This window comes from Clarias gariepinus, chromosome 8 (assembly GCF_024256425.1).
Source record: "Clarias gariepinus isolate MV-2021 ecotype Netherlands chromosome 8, CGAR_prim_01v2, whole genome shotgun sequence".
Taxonomy (NCBI): Eukaryota; Metazoa; Chordata; class Actinopteri; order Siluriformes; family Clariidae; genus Clarias; species Clarias gariepinus.
In genome coordinates, this window is record NC_071107.1 from 19,977,794 (window position 1) to 19,996,637 (window position 18,844).

The 18,844-nt window shown below is 35.2% G+C and overlaps 1 protein-coding gene across 3 annotated transcripts; it reads left to right on the forward strand.

Annotated features, from left to right (window-relative positions):
• Positions 1-139: 139 nt before the first annotated feature.
• LOC128529386 (exocyst complex component 3-like protein 4) lies at positions 140-17,990 on the forward strand. Of its 3 annotated transcripts, none has more exons than XM_053502866.1 (13): positions 144-534; positions 3,778-4,056; positions 6,888-7,097; positions 7,407-8,025; positions 8,677-8,794; positions 8,956-9,081; positions 9,218-9,318; positions 9,870-9,968; positions 11,765-11,888; positions 11,986-12,108; positions 13,267-13,419; positions 14,986-15,107; positions 15,630-17,569. In XM_053502866.1, the coding sequence occupies exons 2-13, from the start codon at positions 3,801-3,803 to the stop codon at positions 15,826-15,828; spliced, it is 2,250 nt and encodes a 749-aa protein (XP_053358841.1). In that variant the 5' UTR covers positions 144-534; positions 3,778-3,800; the 3' UTR covers positions 15,829-17,569. The 3 variants fall into 3 exon arrangements, with proteins under 3 accessions (XP_053358843.1, XP_053358841.1, XP_053358842.1); XM_053502867.1 differs by lacking the exon at positions 144-534 and adding an exon at positions 3,615-3,682 and having other exon boundaries at positions 15,630-17,571; XM_053502868.1 differs by lacking the exon at positions 13,267-13,419 and having other exon boundaries at positions 140-534; positions 15,630-17,990.
• Positions 17,991-18,844: the final 854 nt, after the last annotated feature.

The window sequence follows — 18,844 nt, forward strand, 5'->3', positions numbered from 1 at the left end:
AACTATTAAAAAATGCATGTTCTTCTATCGCATGTTCTTCTATCGAAACTATTAAAAAAAAGCATAAAAATGACCCCAAATATAACAGAACTTCCTATTACTGACATTTTAGACATATTTTCCCTAATGGAGGACCTAGGCATATGTTGTAGGTATAGTCTTATAATAGTCTAATATTTTTTTGCAACTCGTATGTTTTGTCAAATCTGTGTACGTTGAATGTGCTGAATGTGCGCGAAAATAGGAAGTGATTTCCACCACAGGGTTTGGAATAATATAACTTTTCTCAGACTGCTATTCCTCGGCTTCTAAATCTACATCCGTACAACAGGCTTATGGTTTCTTTGTACCTTTTGTCATACACCTAAAGGAAGTACCTTTGGGAGAGTCATTTTAACGGGGGCAGGTGATTTCCAGAGGTCGGTAAGGTAAAGATTAACGTACTGTAGAGCTGAAGCGAAAAGTGAAAGGAATTGCGCAGCATTTAAGCCTTTCAGGTGTTCGGTACACTTCACTCACCTGCGGTGACTCATGGTAAGTATCCACCAAATACCAAATCATATCGCTCTCTGTTTGTTAGGGTTAAGTGAAAATATGGTAGCTTGCTAACTTGCTGGAGAGGCAACACATCGTTAACTCGCTGTTCTTGTAGTTTGCTTATACCTGTAGCCGTGTTATGTTCAAAACATGTCTCAAGGTTAAAGGGAGCCGACGTGTACCAAATACTTTCAGGCTTTCTATAAGCTAATGTAGGCTACTATAGGTTCAGTGTGCAAAATATTACAAGCATTAGACTTCATTATAGTGAGTATAGCACAGCTATCCTCTTATTTTCCTGTACAATAAAAAAGGTTTATAAATAAGTGTTTATGGTTAAAATCAACAGCCAGGCTTTCACTTCACTTTAATAGTTAATATTTTACAGTATACACCATTTTGTTTGTTTGATTGTTTCTTAGGTTATATGTCCTCTATACCCAGGTACTGCTAAATGCATTCTTTCAGTAGAAGCCAATATGCTAATGCATGATATGCATTGTAGTGCTTTATAAGCAAGGTTTGACTTGACGTATTATCTCATTACTACTGTTATTATATAATTTCCCTTTGGTTGCAATCAAATGCTATTCAATTGAAGATGAAAGGATTTCCTGTTACTTGTTAGCTCATGGCTTGTGTTCTCATTTCTGGCATTCTGCACAGCTTATTCTTTTCTTCAGCTTCGATAAAGGTTTTATCCTGGTCAGGGTCAGGGTGAATCCAGAGCATATCCGAGATTTATTCTTTTTATTATTATTATTATTATTATTATTATTGTTAATAATGTTGTTATTATTAACAATAATTGTTAGCTTGTGGGGTGAAAGACACAATAATAATAGGGGTAGCTCAGTGGTTAAGGCATTGGACTATGGTTCGGAAGATCCCAGGTTCAAACCCCACAACCACCAAGTTGCCACTGTAGGGCACTTGAGCAAGGCCCTTAACCCTCAATTGCTCAGATGTGTAATGAGATAAAATGTAAGTCGCTCTGGATAAGAGCGTCTGCCAAATGCCCAAATGTAAATGTAAATGTAATAATAATCATCATCATCATGTTGTGTTAGTCTTTCGGCTGCTCCCGTCGAGTGGTCGCCACTGTGGACCATCTGATTCGCACACAACTGCACAATAATAATAACAACAACAATTTCAATTACAAAATTTAAATAATCAAAGTATAACATACAAGATTAAGGTGTAAAAAAATTTTTTACAATTCACTATCCACAGTTAACAGAAAAATTTAACATATAGAGTATAGCAGACTAAGCTTAGAATATGTAAATAAATAGAAACAATAGACAGAATAAACAAACATATAAATAAATAAACATATCCTGGGAACACTGGGCACAAGAGGAGGGCAATTAGATCAGAGGGGCAATTTAGAAGCCACTCTCCCTGCTGGGTTCTTTGAGAGTTAGGAAGAAATCAGATAACCTAAAGGAAGCCCACATGAAGTTCATCAGGTTTGACTGGGGACCCTGAAGCTGTGAGATAGCAGCACTATCTGCTATATATGAAGTATTTGCAGTTAATTTGAAAATTGGAAACCTGCAGAAGAATATTCGAATGATTTGTATTTAACTCAACTATTTTTGAGTAAAACCTGTATATTGAGCTTTGTGTATAAAGGTGGGCTCAAATTTTTTTTTTTAAAGTATTCGCATCTGATTTAGCTACACCTATGTGATTGGTAAATACCTAATATAAAAAATACAAAATACCTAATCTTGCTAAATTTTGCATTTTGTACATTTAAATGTAGATTTTAGTAGGTTTTTACCCCATACTTCTACTTTTGTTAGGTACAATGTGTAGAGTTTACTTATTTCCTTTGTGAATTTTTGACTGCACTGCTGGCATTAGGTGTTTTTGTGAATATATTTCTCTATTTAACTGAGTCAAGAGAAAGAAATAAAAAGGAAAATCCCTAAAGTAATAGGGGATCATGACTAAGGTGATTTTTTTTCTCACTTTTTTTAAACACACTTTACATTATGCCGTGTTCACAAAGAGCCTTTTTTAATGAAAACAGCCCCCCTAAATTAGCCCTTAAAGATTCCATGAGAATCACTTCATAAAATATTACATGCTCAGATCTGTGCAGGGTATGGCTAAGTCATTTAGTTTTTGTATATTTCGACTAATTCCTGGGTGATATGACCTCAAATCAATATCATGATTAACTGAACTTTACCATAATTATGATTAATGAATGCTTTTTGTTTTTTGGGTCTTTCTTTTCCCTCATAGTTTACTGACAAGGTTTGTACTGTAAATATGCTCAACTGTTATGCTAGGCCATGATATTTTTATCATAGACAAGTGGACAAGTTCTCGTCCATGTTGCTTTCATGTCGCAAACTGAACATGCGACTACACATGCAGCAGTGTGTTTGTAATATAAACAGTGGGAAAATTATTAACAGAATAAAAAAAAAGAGTTTATGAATGTTGGTTTCAATTAAATTTCAATCAATTGGCCAGCCCTCTTTAAAATACACTATAATTAATAAATAATACAGTCTTACCTGAACTTATAGGAATTCTATACTTCAGTCTTTTTACCAGATTAAAAATAAAATAAGGCTTATTATACAATTTGATAATAATAAACCCATTGTTATTTTTATGTGCTTGTTACATGCACAATGAAGTAAATGTTCCCCATAACATTACTGTATATCTGATGGAAATGTCAGCAAAACAGTGGGAGTAGTTTAAATTCCTTTTTCTGAAAATTTATTCTCATGTCATAGTTGGTTGCAGGTATATGGTGTAACATATGTACAGCATGTAAAATCGTATAATAGAGTGGTTCCTAAATACAAACGTTGAGTAGAGAATTTTTGAGAGGATAAGCGCCCTTCATTGTGTAATCTTTTACTGTAGAGATTTAAAATACTTTATCAACTATTACAAGTATTAAATGTTATATATGTATTATATTAATTTTATTTATTGTGTGCCTATACAGTCATGTCTTGCTTGATTATTAGTATTGTAAGAGAACATGCTGTGGTGATATATGCACCTCCCCCTCTCAGGGGAGTTACATGTTTTTAGTAAACAGTCAAGATCATGGTGTTGAAAAAATAACTTGGATTCATATACTGTACTGCATTTATATAGCGAGGTCAAGTGATCCACATTCTTCAATACAAAGCTAATTACATAATTATTATTTAGCTTTCTACATATCTCATTTCTTTTTTTGTTACACTCTTATAGGTCACAGGCCATTGGCTGGAAGCATGGCAGATAGTGTAAGCGGTGAAGCAGATAGGCGTAGTGACATTTCAGCATGTACTGAGGACAGAACAGAAATGGCAGAAAACAATAAAACACAGATAAATGTCAAAAAGAAGAAGAAGAACAGCATAATAAAATCTGTCAAAGGAAGCTTTTTGTCCCCAAAAAACAAAGAGGCAGATAACAAAACAAAGAGGACAAATACAGAAAATGACCTTGGTAATTCCTTGGACGATCCACAATCTCCATCTTCACCAAGTAAGTACCAAATTTTTAAAGTGCTAGAGAAATATATATTTTTACACTATGTATTTTCCAAGAAGAAGTGGTATTTTTGGTATAGTGTAACAATAATTTTGATCAAATATCTGAATAAATAAAATTTTCTTTTAATAACAAGATCAGTTAAATAATTATAGTTGATTTCTAATGCTCAGTTTTAAAAGAATGACATTATTCACACTGACTTAGCAGGAAACTGTTATGCTTTAATTGCTTACATAGTAAAAGATGTGTAGAATGTCAGCAGTTTATTCCTGCTTCTACATTGTAAAGGAATGCTGAAGGCACTTAAAAATGCATAAATCTCCTTTGAACAGTTTGCGTCTGCGGCAGAGGTAGGTTTTGGTCTCGCCCTCATGGGATAGCCTTCATGAGAGCCAGTTTCATTATGGTGCTTGACGGATTTTGCAAATGCACTTGACAATACTGTTCTTGCAAGAACTATGACCGAAAGGCTGACCTCTGTGTCTTAAAATAACAACTAACTGTTGTTTTTGTTGTTTTTACGTTATTTTCTAATTCCATATGTTATTTTATAGTTTTGAAATCCCCAGTATTGTTTCTAGAATGTAGAAAATAAATCACTAAACAAAAACAAAGAAATTTGCAAGTGACCCCAAACTTTTAAACAGTAGTATATATATACTCAGCAAAAAAAGAAACATCCCTTTTTCAGGATTGTGTATTTTAACAATAATGTTGTAAAAACCCAAATAACTTTACAGATCTTCATTGTAAAGGGTTTAAACAAGGTTTTCTATGCATGTTCAATCAACCATAATCAATTAATTAACATGCACCTGTGGAATGGTTGTTAAGACCTTAACAGCTTACAGAAAGTAGGCATTTAAGGTCACAGTTCTAAAAACACAGGACACTAAAGAGACTTGCCTACCGACTGTAAAAAACACCCAAAGAAAGATGCCCAGGGTCCCTGCTCATCTGCGTGAACGTGCATTAGGCATGCTGCAGGGAGGCATGAGGACTGCTGTTGTGGCTAGGGCAATAAATTGCCATGTCCGCATTGTGGGACGCCTAAGACAGCGCTACAGGGAGACAGGAAGGACAGCTGATCATCCTCGCAGTGGAAGACCACGTGTAACAACACCTGCACAGGATCGGTACATCCAAATATCACACCTGCGTGACAGGTACAGGATAGCCACAACAACTGCCCGAGACACAATCCCTCCATCAGTGCTCAGACTGTCCGCAATAGGCAGTCCATGAGGAGGAGATGCACTGCAGTACTTCAAGCAGCGGGTGGCCACACCAGATACTGACTGGTACTTTTGATTTTGAGCGTCCCTTCATTCAAGGACACATTGTAAAACATTTTTAGTTTATGTCTTATGGTGTTGACTCTTTTAGTGTTCATACAAATATTTACACATTAAGTTTACTGAAAGTAAAAACAGTTGAAAGTCAGAGGACGTTTTTTTTTTTTTGCTGAGTATATATATATATATATATATATATATATATATATATATATAGTTGAGTTTGTATGTATATATATATATATATATATATATATATATATATACAAACTCACCCAAAGGATTATTAGGAACACCTGTACAATTTCTCATTAATGCAATTATCTAATCAACCAATCACATGGCAGTCGCTTCAATGCATTTATGGGTGTGGTCCTGGTCAAGACAATTTCGTGAACTCCAAAATGAATGTCAGAATGGGTAAGAAAGGTGATTTTTTTGGTGAAGCAATTTTGAGCGTGGCATGGTTGTTGGTGCCAGACGGGCCGGTCTGAGTATTTCACAATCTGCTCAGTTACTGGGATTTTCACGCACAACCATTTCTAGGGTTTACAAAGAATGGTATGAAATGGGAAAAACATCCAGTATGCGGCAGTCCTGTGGGCGAAAATGCCTTGTTGATGCTAGAGGTCAGAGGAGAATGGGCCGACTGATTCAAGCTAATAGAAGAGCAACTTTGACTAAAATAACCACTCGTTACAACTGAGGTGTGCAGCAAAGCATTTGTGAAGCCACAACACGCACAACCTTGAGGCGGATGGGCTACAACAGCAGAAGACCCCACCGGGTACCACTCATCTCCACTACAAATAGGAAAAAGAGTTCACAATTTGCACGAGTTCACCAAAATTGGACAGTTGAAGACTGGAAAAATGTTGCCTGGTCTGATGAGTCTCGATTTCTGTTAAGACATTCAAATGGTAGAGTCAGAATTTGGCATAAATAGAATGAGAAAATGGATCCATCATGCCTTGTTACCACTGCAGGCTGGTGGCGGTGGTGTAATGGTGTGGGGGATGTTTTCTTGGCACACTTTAGGCCCCTTAGTGGCAATTGGGCATCGTTTAAATGCCACGGGCTACCTGAGCATTGTTTCTGACCATGTCCATCCCTTTATGACCACCATGTACCCATCCTCTGATGGCTACTTCCAGCAGGATAATGCACCATGTCACAAAGCTCGAATCATTTCAAATTGGTTTCTTGAACATGACAATGAGTTCACTGTACTAAAATGGCCCCCACAATAACCAGATCTCAACCCAATAGAGCATCTTTGGAATGTGGTGGGACGGGAGCTTCGTGCCCTGGATGTGCATCCCACAAATCTCCATGAACTGAAAGATGCTATCCTATCAATATGGCCCAACATTTCTAAAGAATCCTTTCAGCACCTTGTTGAATCAATTCCACTTAGAATTAAGGCAGTTCTGAAGGTGAAAGGGGGCCAAACATCGTGTTAGTATGGTGTTCCTAATAATCCTTTAGGTGAGTGTATTTTTTATTTTTTATCTTTTTATTACACAGTGGAAAGCCCGCTTACCCAACAAGAATCTCTAAGACAGAAACTGCGTTTTGGAAGTAAGAAAAAAAACCTGCCCAAGCAGGAGCATATAGAGGCCTGCAAAGAGGGTTTAATAATACCAGAAGAGGAAAAGTCAGAGGCGACAAGAAGCACAGCAGATGAAGTCTTGAAGTTATACGTTCTACCCGAGATTCCCCCAATACCGTTATCAGGTAATTTTATATATATAATTTTTTAAATAGTTTTTAGTTTCCTTGTTTATAGGTACAGCAAGGGGTGGACACTAAGTCTCTAAGATATCAAACTTTTGTGGTCAGTTGCATCTGCCCCTCCACCCATCCCCAGTTAAGGCATCTTCTTACGTGACTTGTTCTTTACATTCTTTTTCAGAAAATCAAATGTTTTCTGTAGATATAACCAAATCAACTAGTTTTCTGGTTTGTGGGAAGTGTATATTTGTGAGAGCAACATTTCATATATTAAGTTCTTTTTTTCTCTGTCTTGTCGATCTGTTTTTAAAGTAATGCAGATTAACAATCTCATTAAGGATAATATCTTGGAAAAGGCCTATGTCAATATACTTTCTTTGCGGGAGGAGGTTCAATGTGAGAAGGAAGCATTGGCTGGAAATGATTCTCCAGGGGAACTGTTAAATAAAGAGAAAGATCTGAGCATGCTGTACAACAACCTGAGAGATAAACTTACTGAAATTGTCCAGCAATCCTCTGCACAGCCTTCTTTTAATAAAGAGCTACTAGTGCAGATGTCTGGCATCATCCAAGAGGAGGAAAAGAGAGAAGGAGATGCTGGGAAGATGGGCGGATGGAGAGATGTCTGGAGGGCTGCAATACAGAGAGGAGTGAAAGAGACACTCGAAAAGATTCATCTTGACAGCCATGAGCAAAATGTTTCCTGGTTGGCAATACATTTAGGACAAGTGGGAAAAGTGATTGTTGAGCAGTTGGAGAAAGTAAAAGCAGAGCTTACAAGTTCTTACCCACCAAGCTTTAATGTGTTTGAAACATATGTTTCAAGCTTTCATAAAGCTGTGGCAGAACACCTGAAAGTGCTTCTGGGAAAGGTGACAGAAGTAAAGGATTACTACGCCCTTCTGGATTTTATTTTGAAACGTTATCACAGGTGAGGAAATGGTTTGTGGTTAGTAAAACCTTTTTGGAGTAATCGCAGTCATATTATAATATGTGATGCATCAAGAGTATCATTATCATATGTGCAATTTGTACATCACTTATTATTCATTATTGATGATTCATACTTGTTACAGCTTGTTACATACTTCACAGTTTAGCTTCCTTACGAACAGTAAATTGATTAACTTTAATGTTGTAAAGATCTCATTAAAAACAACCTTTCTCTTTCCTGTAAATTTGACTCCCTTTTCAATATTGTATTTATATTTTATAAAAGCTATGGTAATTAGTTTTGTAGTATGTGTATGTTCATGCTTTTTTCATATTAATATAACAATGCTGGTAAACATCACACGTTGTAGTGTTTAAGGATTTAATTAGGGGTGTTTTTAAAGAACTGATTATTGCTAGCCATTGTAAAAACATTGTTATTACACAGTTCTTTAAGACACCTCAATCCTTAAAAACACATTAACAAATTTTAAACAGTCACTTACAGCAAATGTTGTACTTTAGAAATCCATATTATTATAGATACGCAGTCCTAAACTTAATATCTTATTTAACAGTCTTAATTTTATTTTACAAGAAACTAATGAATATAGGGATAATTAATTGGAAAGTGTTGCATTTACCACAGTGAAAAGATTATGGGAAGCAAGTCTTTGCAGCCAGAATTGAAGGAGGAGCTGAAGACTCTTAAACTAGAAGATGATTTTCTAGGTCAGATCAAGAAAGCATACTGCAATTGCTTGAAGGTAAGATATAGATCCACATAGGTAGTGTTAAAGGTTTGCACCAATGAAACAAAACTAATGTAATCAAACAACACAGAATATAATAAATAAAAGATTTTTTTTATGTTTGCATGTATGTATGTATGTATGTATGTATGTATGTATGTATGTTTTGGTAACAGGCAGATGTGAGATCAACTCTGGACAGTATAATTAAGCTGGAAAATGATGAAATGTGGAAAGAACAAAATAAACCACAGATTAATGAGGACCTTTACATCTCTCACATTCACATGGACATCTTGATGGTATGCACCACAGCTCTAATCACCAATAATTCAACTTTCTCTGAGCAAGCAGATACCTACAGTACAAGCATTTTAATTGTTTTAACTCTAGGGGGCACACAAATCAGTGTATACATTTCTACTCTTTTTCCCACAGTATATTAAAGGACCAATTCAGGCCTCAAGTTTGCTTGATGTGGAACTTGAACAGAAAGTTATGTGCTGCTGCCTAGATGAGCTAAAGAAATTTCCTAAACGGTGTGTAATTAAATTTTGGTATATTATTTTAAGCTAAATTAGTAAACAGGATTTCTATTGTGGGACCCCAACATCCCTCTGCCTCAGATTTCCTGACAGCATTTGACCTGTTTTACATACTGTAGCATTACCAAACTTACCACATAAACATGACAATTATTAGATGACTGTATGGAAAACAGACTCTCTGTCCTTTCACTTTTGTTTCCTTTTCATTTCTCTGTGTTGTTGTAAGATTGTATGTCCCTTGCATATTTCAAACTTCTTTATTCTCAACATCATTGATTACATGGCCTCTAATAGGTCCAGAACAGCTATTATAAAAGAAAAAACACACATCAGATGTGTTACATATACTGTACATATACACACATCAGAAAAAAACACATCAGATGTGTTACATATACCAGTGACTTTTTTTTTCTGTCTTACTATATCTAAGTTCTTTTAAAGACAATCCAAAGTCCATGTTGATGAGGTTTTAAAGATTTTTTTTTTATTTCAACATAACATACTGATTCATTTTGTTATTATCTTTATCTACACTAAAGATTTGAGTCAGCCTTTGTGCAATGGAACAAAACTCTCCTGGATCCCTCCCTGTGGGCTGAATATCACATTACTTACATCAACAGTTTCAGAGATTTGAAGTAAGTATTTGATCACACATTGTGTCCTTAGCATGCAATAAGTAGTGAAACATCAAAAATGTTATTGCTGCAATCCACTAATCTATTAATGTCTTTCAAATATCTGAAGTCAAGCACAAAAGTAAATTTTCCCCCAAACTCTCACACAATTTTTTTGTTGTAGATAGTTGCTTTTTCATAATTATAAAAAGAAGGCATGTGCGCTGAAGTATGTAAGAAAAGAAATGTGGGGGTGTGAAATTTAAATCTTCTAGCACAGTGTTGTTTTCAAACCCAGAAAGAAAAAAAAAATTAATTATGAGAACAAAAGATGCCACAGTGATAGGTACACAGATTCAGGTACACTTGTACTTCAGTTTCAGTTTCACAAAATGTTTAACCACATGGTTATAACCAGCAAGATTTTAAGTCACATGATTTAATAGAAGCAGCACAACTGCCACAGGAAAACCATGGGTGGGTAAGTCCCTAAAGCTATAAATGAAGATCATCTCTAACCTAGCCATTTATTACTGAAACAAATCACAGACTAGGCTACACTCTGCAAACCAGTTTTTATTGCTGTTTTAATACTTTTATTTGCATAGCAAAATAAACAAAGTCATAACAAAAGAACTCACACAATGCATAATCTGCATATTTCTGTTCGTTCATTCATTCATTCATTTATTCATTCATTCATTTTCCTTTAAGTGTTCCTGATGGAAGGCACACTGGTAAAAGTTTGAGAAAATCCCCAGCCCAAAAACCCAACTTCTCTATACTAGGTCACAGTTACCAAAGCTTCCTCATGGGGAATTCCAAATTGTTCCCCAGCCAACAAACTATAAGTCCTGCAGCAAGGCCTGGGTATTTCCAGGTTTTTCTCATCCAGTTGGAAATGCCTGCTCTAAAATATAAAGCTCCAGTGGGAACCATCCATGGGATAAACTGTGGGGGGGGGGCTTCCTTATCAGTTTCCTGATCCACCTTTACTGTGATTTCTCAATTTTCTGGAGCAGTGGCTGTACTTTAGTACTCTCCTAGATTTCAAAATTCCATCACAGATGAAGCCAGCAAATGGGAAAAACCTTATTTGCTACTCACAACCATATTCTTTTGGTCACTACCCACAGTTAATCACGATAGGTGACAATAAGGACAGATTGTGCACAAACAGTGTGCTAAATCCAAAAACTGAGCTCCCACTTTGCCATAAGTGCAGTGAAAGTAAAATTGCCACCAATGATTTGATCTGGTTATTTTTGCAGCTTTTAATATCTTAAGGATTGCTTTTTTTTGTCTGACCTGTCCTCACCTGTACCTGAAAGGGTATCTCTACTGGGAACATTAAACTCCCAGTGAAAAGCTTTAGCGTACTAAAATTATGGTAAGATGAAATAACCTTGTAAAATAGATATTTTAAATATGCATAATAATAGTAATATAAAGTAATTAGCGTAGTTGATGTAAAAATATATGAAGATAATTTAAGCAACTATTTTTCAGTGCAAATTTTACTTGACAGTCAGTATTCAAGTTTGTTAACAAAGTCTATCTTAAGATGCCCAGAAAGCATTCTAGAAAGGCCACATTTTACTCTATAATCTTTACATTTTCGTCATGTAAATTTGAAGCCAAAACTGTTTTTGTTTGTTACTTTCTCTGGAAAATTAAGGCCAGGTTGTTGAGGGCAAATGTATGATTCTATAGAATTTCTTCTGTAATATTTAAGTGGGGTTTTAATTATTTTTAAGAATGTTCCTAACATTATTAATTATTAGTGTGTGTGTGTGTGTGTGTGTGTGTGTGTCCAGAGAGCAAATTGAGATCTACAGACAAAAGTGCCCAAGTGAAGTGGAGGAGCTGTGCAAGGAGTTACATGAACTAATTAACCTCCTGAGCCAGGCTTTTCTAGAACATTTTAAAACTGACACTAAGGTAAAGAAAATCATAAATGACCTATTTAGATTTTTTGTAACATAATAACACAAAAAAATGTATATAATTTTGTTAAATGAAGGTATCCTCTTTATAGCCTCATCTAAGGTTGATGATAACAAGGGAATGGCTGCGTTCTGAAGAAAACTTTCAGCAACTGCATAAGAAAATTGAAATTCTCTCCCAACAATGCAAACATCTGAGTCCCAATCATGCACCGGTATGTGCCACATACAGTAGTATGTGCCATCCTTCTCTCTCTCTGTCTCACACACACACACACACACACACACATACACAAGCTATTTAAAGGACTTATTGCATAACACACAAAATACTTGTGCAGTATTATAGACCTAAGAGTGAGGATGTAAACAGGGTGGCATTTTTCAGTTTTGGAAGGCATCAGATTTGAATCCAAACCAGTCCTGCACTCCAGTAAAATACCTAAATATATAAATCAGACCAGGGCATGATAGGCATGCAAATAAATAATACCTATACAATACAGCACTTTATAGAAAAGTATTTTAGTTGAAAAATTGTAAAACATTTTTTTAGTCATTCGATTAATAAATTGTCATGGAGGTAGTTCAGTATGGATACAATTGCAGATTTATTTAGTTAAGCAGACAAATCCAAAGGAGGTTTTAAATGACATACTGTATTAAAAAATAGTGAGAGAGAGAAAAGGAAACAGGTCGGGCAATCTGGAAAGCTGAAAACCATTGTTTCTAATTAGGAGTCGAGTAAATCTAAATATAGGTACAGTATGACTCAAGTGACTGTGTTTGTAATCCTTAAGGCTGCTGAGAAATGGATTTGAGGGTGGAAGGGTTGTATGAAAGATTCTAATCATTGGAGTTAGAGTGAATTGTTATATCAACCACACAGGAAAAAAAATCACAGAACACAAACATAAATATCAAAAAACTGTTTTAAATGTTTTTCATGAACTCATTAGGGTAGGACATTATTTAAAACATACTCTTCACACACTGTTGTCACCCACTCCTCCACATTTTTTAATTTATGTTTAAAACCCTTAACAAACCAAGAAAATATTGTGAGATACATCTTGAATAAATCTACAGGCAAAAGATATGTCACAATAAGGGTCTTGGGAAATCCGTCAGATGACCAAGTGTTCATAGAGGAACTGCTTAGCCCACACAATTTCAAAATACACACAAACATAAAGATTTCATATATCCAAAGTAATAGTTCTCTATTTTGTTGGGGTTTCCCTTAGGTTATAATGATGTGGCAAAAAGGAACATTTATTGTCATAAGCAAAAACAGGACATTGTCGATAAAATAACTCAAAATAAATAATGCTTCTTTTTCTGCCTGTGTCTCTTTCGTACTTTTACTACAGGGATTTGTGAGTGATGTGCATTATTTTGTGGCAAAGGAATATATCTCTCAGTTGATGAAGAATAACTACTCATGCAAAAACAGGAAGAATGAAAAAGCTGCTGCCAAAATTGAAAAGCAGTGGGTTGAACTCTGTGCACTCTTTCAGGAAATGGTACAGCAAAACTACTTTCTCTCTTATACAGTATGTTGTAGGTCAACACATTCAAAGAATGATATCCAATATAGAATATTCCACATTCTAACCAGTAACAGAAAATAAGTTCTTTAGAAACATTCTGACTCCTGACTAATCCAAAACAAATGCTTTTAAGGTTAACTACAAAAAAATACTTTTGGTGATAAGCCCCAGATTTTTTTTGATGATGAAACAGATTCGGTGCACTTTGTACCATGGTAGCAGATTATTCATTTGAAATGTGATACCGGTTAGAGTTAGTTTAAACTTTTTTACTATTATTAGAGTTTGTAAGGTGAGTAGCTTTATAATGTTTATGTCTGTCTGATAATTGTGCAGCTTAGTGATTAGATTGTCAAGGTGCAAATGACTGTTGTTTATTTATTCAATATGTGGCCGAAATGTATCAATCAACAAAATATATCACAGTTTTTTTTTGTGTGTCATAAGCTCAATTAGTACACCAAATGAATAAACATGTCCACGTTCTTCAGCATCTTGTTCCGTATTCATGTCATGAATATTATTGTGCATGTTAACTTATTTTTATTTTTGATAGTGGATTTTTTGTAACATATTCATAAGGTTTAGCCATTTTGCTTGGTTTTGTGAAGTTCAAAGTCATTTCCAGCTGAGAATTTGTGTTGGCTTACATCATTTAATGGGTCTTGCATTAACTGTGTAAAAATCCCCACAAATATTTTCTTAGGGAAATGAAAGGCAAAATGTCTTATGTCTTTAATTTGTCTAATACTACAACTTAAGGTCAGTTGGTCCTGTTTTTGCACCTTAATGTAAATTTTGATTTTATTTAAGATTTTAAATTATTTTTAAATATAAATTGGCATTTTATTGGTTGGTTTGCAATGTGATATGATTATTTAGAAGAAAAAAAACTATAACACTTTTAAATATGTTGATAAGAACCTAAAACTAACAGTTTTCATTGGTATGTATCAGTATATATTAATAGTAAGCTTTTCCAAGCGCAGCACAGTGGTTTAGTGGTTAGCACTGTTGTCTTGCACCTCCAGGGTCCGGGTTTGATTTCCACTTTGGGTCTGTGTGCATGGAGTTTGCATGTTCTCCCCATGCTTAGTGGGTTTTCTCCGGGTACTCCATTTACCCCCCACAGTCCAAAAACATGCAGATAAGGCATTCCCACATTGCCCATAGTGTTTGAATGAACATGTGAATATGTGTATGTGTGTGCCCCATGATGGATTGACACCCCATCCAGGGTGTACCTCGCCTTGCGCACTAAGTCCCCAGGGATAGACTCCAGGGCCCCGCAACACTTTATACAGGATAAAGCAGTATAGACGATGACGATGAGTGAGCTTTTCCAGGCAGTCCTCAAAGATCCAATGCACGCAATTTCCCAGAGACTTGTTGAGTTTAACACCTCGCTTCCTTCCTCTCCAAATATCTCTGACACTGCTTTGTGTTTGGGGTCAGTGCTAATTATTATTATACAAAAAAACCAAGATGATAGTATAAAGGACTGGAATAATAAATCATTTTGTCATTATGTCTCCACAGAATTCTGTTCAAAACTGGCTTTATCCAGTAGGGGACCACATGCAAAAGATCATTGGAGAGAAAAAAAAGAGTGAAATACAGGCTTATCTAGAGCCACTGGTTAATGACTATCCAGATTTCAGGTGAGGTGTCATTTAGCCCCACAGCTGTCATGAACAATGAGGTTAATGTCTGATGCATTCTGAAAGATTAATATTAACTTGATATAATGACCAAATCAATCACAGCTTTTGTTTTATTAAAGAAACAAGAGAATGAATATAACTCAACTAATCTGTCTTTCTGTGCTAATAAAGAAGAGCTTGGGTTGCATGCTTTTTGGGGGAGGGGGGATGAGAGTTTGTGTGACTCACACACACTTAGTGTAAAACAAATTAGAACCTGTACAGGAAATTGTGGAGAAAAAGATTTAAGGGGGGATGGAAATTCCAGTTTAATTCCCAGAAACTTGGGGATTTTTGCTGACACTTAAGTAACTGTACCTCTATCAGAACCAGTTCCATTTTGTTTTATTTATATCATCACAATGCAGGTTTACAAACATTCACATATAGATTATGTTAATGATGTTTATGAAATCCCTGATAACCAAGGCAGAGATGATAGTAGCAAGGAATAATTCTGAACTGTTTCTGCGTTTCTAGCCAAAAGCACCTTTCAGCAATACTGTATTTCCGTGGAGTAAAACGGGGCAGAAAGAGACGGATGATCCTGCAGAAGCTTTCGGACCTAAAGCAACATGACAGAAATACTGGGAGTAAAGAACATGCATTATTCAGTCAAATGGAGACAGCAGTGAACACAGACTGCCTAGCCAATGTGCCAGTCTGTTCTTTGTTGTAGTAGTTGTCTGTGGCAGCCACAGAAACCTGATTTGCATTTAAACTGGTCACACTTCTGGTTTAAAATAGTCACACTTCAGTTACACTTTTAAGAATGGTTTTGAGGTGAGAGACTTTTCAGATAAATTAATTCTGGTAATACTATATGCATTAAAATTTAGGAGCATTTTAAAACACCATATGCTAATATGAATGTTGGTGATTAAATATTTCAGCCAGTTCTTTTGAAAAAAAAATGTATAATAACTTAATTATGTATAAGATAATTATGTATAAAATAATGTTTTAAAGAAATATTGGGTAGAATTGTATAAATATTTGTATTTATATTTATCTATTTTACATGTGAAATTTATTACTTATTTATTTAGTATTGTGTCCAATAATTGTGGATAACATTCCAGTTGCTTTGTTCAGTTATGTCAATTCTATGTCTCGGCTGCACTTTTATTTTCTTTATAGATATAGATAGTATATAGATCCTGGGATTATACAGTTACAGACTGAACTTGAATGTCATGGCACTATCATTATTGTGTGTCTACTCATCAACATAACGTCAACTTTCTGTTAGTAAGGATGATTGACTACAGCTGGTAGCTAATAAAAATAGTTTGTTGACAGCACTCACTGTCTCAACTTGGGATGAAATAGAGTGTTCCAACAGGGGAATTAACCCAAACACACCTTAAAGTTAGGTGGGATGGATCACATAAAAAAAAGTCCAATAGTGCCACTGATATTCATGATCATAATGAGTGCCACAACCATACAATGTCTGTTGGGGCAGGGGATAATATTGTATTTTCCCCTATTTTTGGATGCTTTTTTTATCCTCCCTGAAATCTTAATACCATGGAAAGATAAAACAACCCGTTCAGACAATATCGTTCAAAATGTAAACATAGAAAGGAAGTGGGTAGTACAGACTGAAAAAGAGAGCTCAATTGGGATAGGGCCTAGACAAAAACAGACATTGAACTTTATTGGCAGTACTTTGCAGACACTACAAATAGAAATCATTCAAGTCATTCGGAAGCTGGATAGCTTGATAATGATACAACACAGAAGACATTGTCCATCTGAGTGTCCCCTAACTGTAGGAAAACATCACAAACATTTAAGGCATATAAAATATTTTCAGTGGAGTATTATATTAAATTATTAATATAATGTAACAGTACACTATTTTTGGATAGCCAGGCACTCTATAATGCATAATCATGGATTGGCAGATCTAAGTCTTTGTTTAGCAATATGGCCTTTTTTATTTATGTTGATTACAATGATCTCTCACTGATCAAAATTAACTAGTGAATTGATCCTGAAAATAGAAAAAAGCAGTCTTTGCTAAAGGGAAAAAAAAAAAATTCTTCCCCTTAATTTTAGACGTCATATACACAACATGTGTTGGTCAGCACCAAATATGCGTCTGTAAAAGCAGTGTGTTGGAACATTTTGAGTTATACACAATAATCAAGCATCTTCCAAAGGTAAAAAGAATAGCTCATAATGAATAAGATCCTTGTATATTTATGACTTTTTACTATTTCACTTTATTTAAATGATGTATGGACTTATGTAGCAAGACTTTATTAATGAGTAGCATAATTTAGAAGGCTCTGGGTTTTTGTGACGTCTAATAAAGAAAGTATTGTCTTGAAAAATATTTCTCATGAGTGTTTTTACACCACTATAAGGATATTTCATTTACTGGTAATGTGTCGTGTTAATGAGTGTTGTGCTTTGCCTCACTTAAACTGATCCAAATGTCTAAATTGCTAACAATCACCATCATGTGACACTTACATTAAAGTGTTAAAACATTAGTAATTAAATACAAGTATGTACTGTTAATGCATGTTGACATTATGTAACTTTTTTCACTGTGCCATTATTTATTTAACAAAAATAAAACCAAAAAGAAAGAATAAAAAAATCACACATGTGGACAATACAAAGTATTGTCCTCCCCCATTATTCAATAGCTTTTAGATCCACCTTTAACAGCAATAGCTTGAAGTAATCGTTTCCTGTATTACTTTATCAGACTCTTTCATCAATTTGGTCCATTCTTCTTTACAAAATTGCGTCAGTTCTTTGAGGTTTGCACAGCTCTGTTCATGTTCTGCCACAGCATTTCAATTGGGTTGTGGTCTGGACTTTGACTAGGCCATTCCAAAATCTTGATTCTTTTTATTCAGGGATTCAGCTGTAGATTTACTGGTGTGCTTTAGATCATTGTCCTGTTGCATGATCATGCTTTAGATCATAGTCCTGTTGCATGACTCAATTTCGACCAAGCTTTAGCTGTCATACAGATATCATAACATTTACCTCTAGAATGCTCTGGTGTACACAGGAGTTTATGGTCAACACAATGACTGCAGGGTGCCCAGGTCCTGTGGCTGCAAAAACAAGCCTAAATCATCACCCATTCACAGTGGTAGACAATGCTTAACAGTGGGGGTGGTATGTTTCTCCTGAAATGCTGTTTGTTTTTTTTGCCAAACTTGGTGCTTCTTCTAATTATGTATTAACAATTAATATGTTCAGTGAGTCCTGTAAGATCTGAGCTTTTTTTGTTGTTGTTGTTGTTGTTTTTTCTTCTGAGCATTGAATGGTCTTATCTTGGGGTGAATGTGCTGGGATTTCCCCTCCTCTATAGATTAGCAATTGTCTTGAATGCTTTTCACTTGTGAATAATATTTCTCAGTGTACAACATCAGTGTAAAACTTAATATTGTTTGGTTTTATAACCAATTCCATATTTATGTGCAACAACAATTGCTTCTCTAAGACCATTGCTTATGTCTTTCCTTCTTAGAATTGTTTTAATAAAAAAAAGTATGTCTGCATGCATCTTCAGTACACCTGAATACTCCAGACCAGCAAACTGCAAAAACTTCTGCTTTTATAGAGGTCTACACACCTACTGATTATAAATTAAACAAGGGGCGATGTTTTCCATTAATGTTCCCTTTTTTTCTTTTCATTAATTTGTGTTAAGTAAATAA

Excerpts from the sequence above, each read along its gene's own strand:
- LOC128529386 (XM_053502866.1), top strand. The coding sequence starts at position 3,801 with ATGGCAGATAGTGTAAGCGGTGAAGCAGATAGGCGTAGTGACATTTCA. Across the intron at positions 9,319-9,869 it reads CTAAAGAAATTTCCTAAACG|ATTTGAGTCAGCCTTTGTGC; the intron begins GTGTGTAATTAA and ends TCTACACTAAAG. Across the intron at positions 12,109-13,266 it reads TGAGTCCCAATCATGCACCG|GGATTTGTGAGTGATGTGCA; the intron begins GTATGTGCCACA and ends CTTTTACTACAG.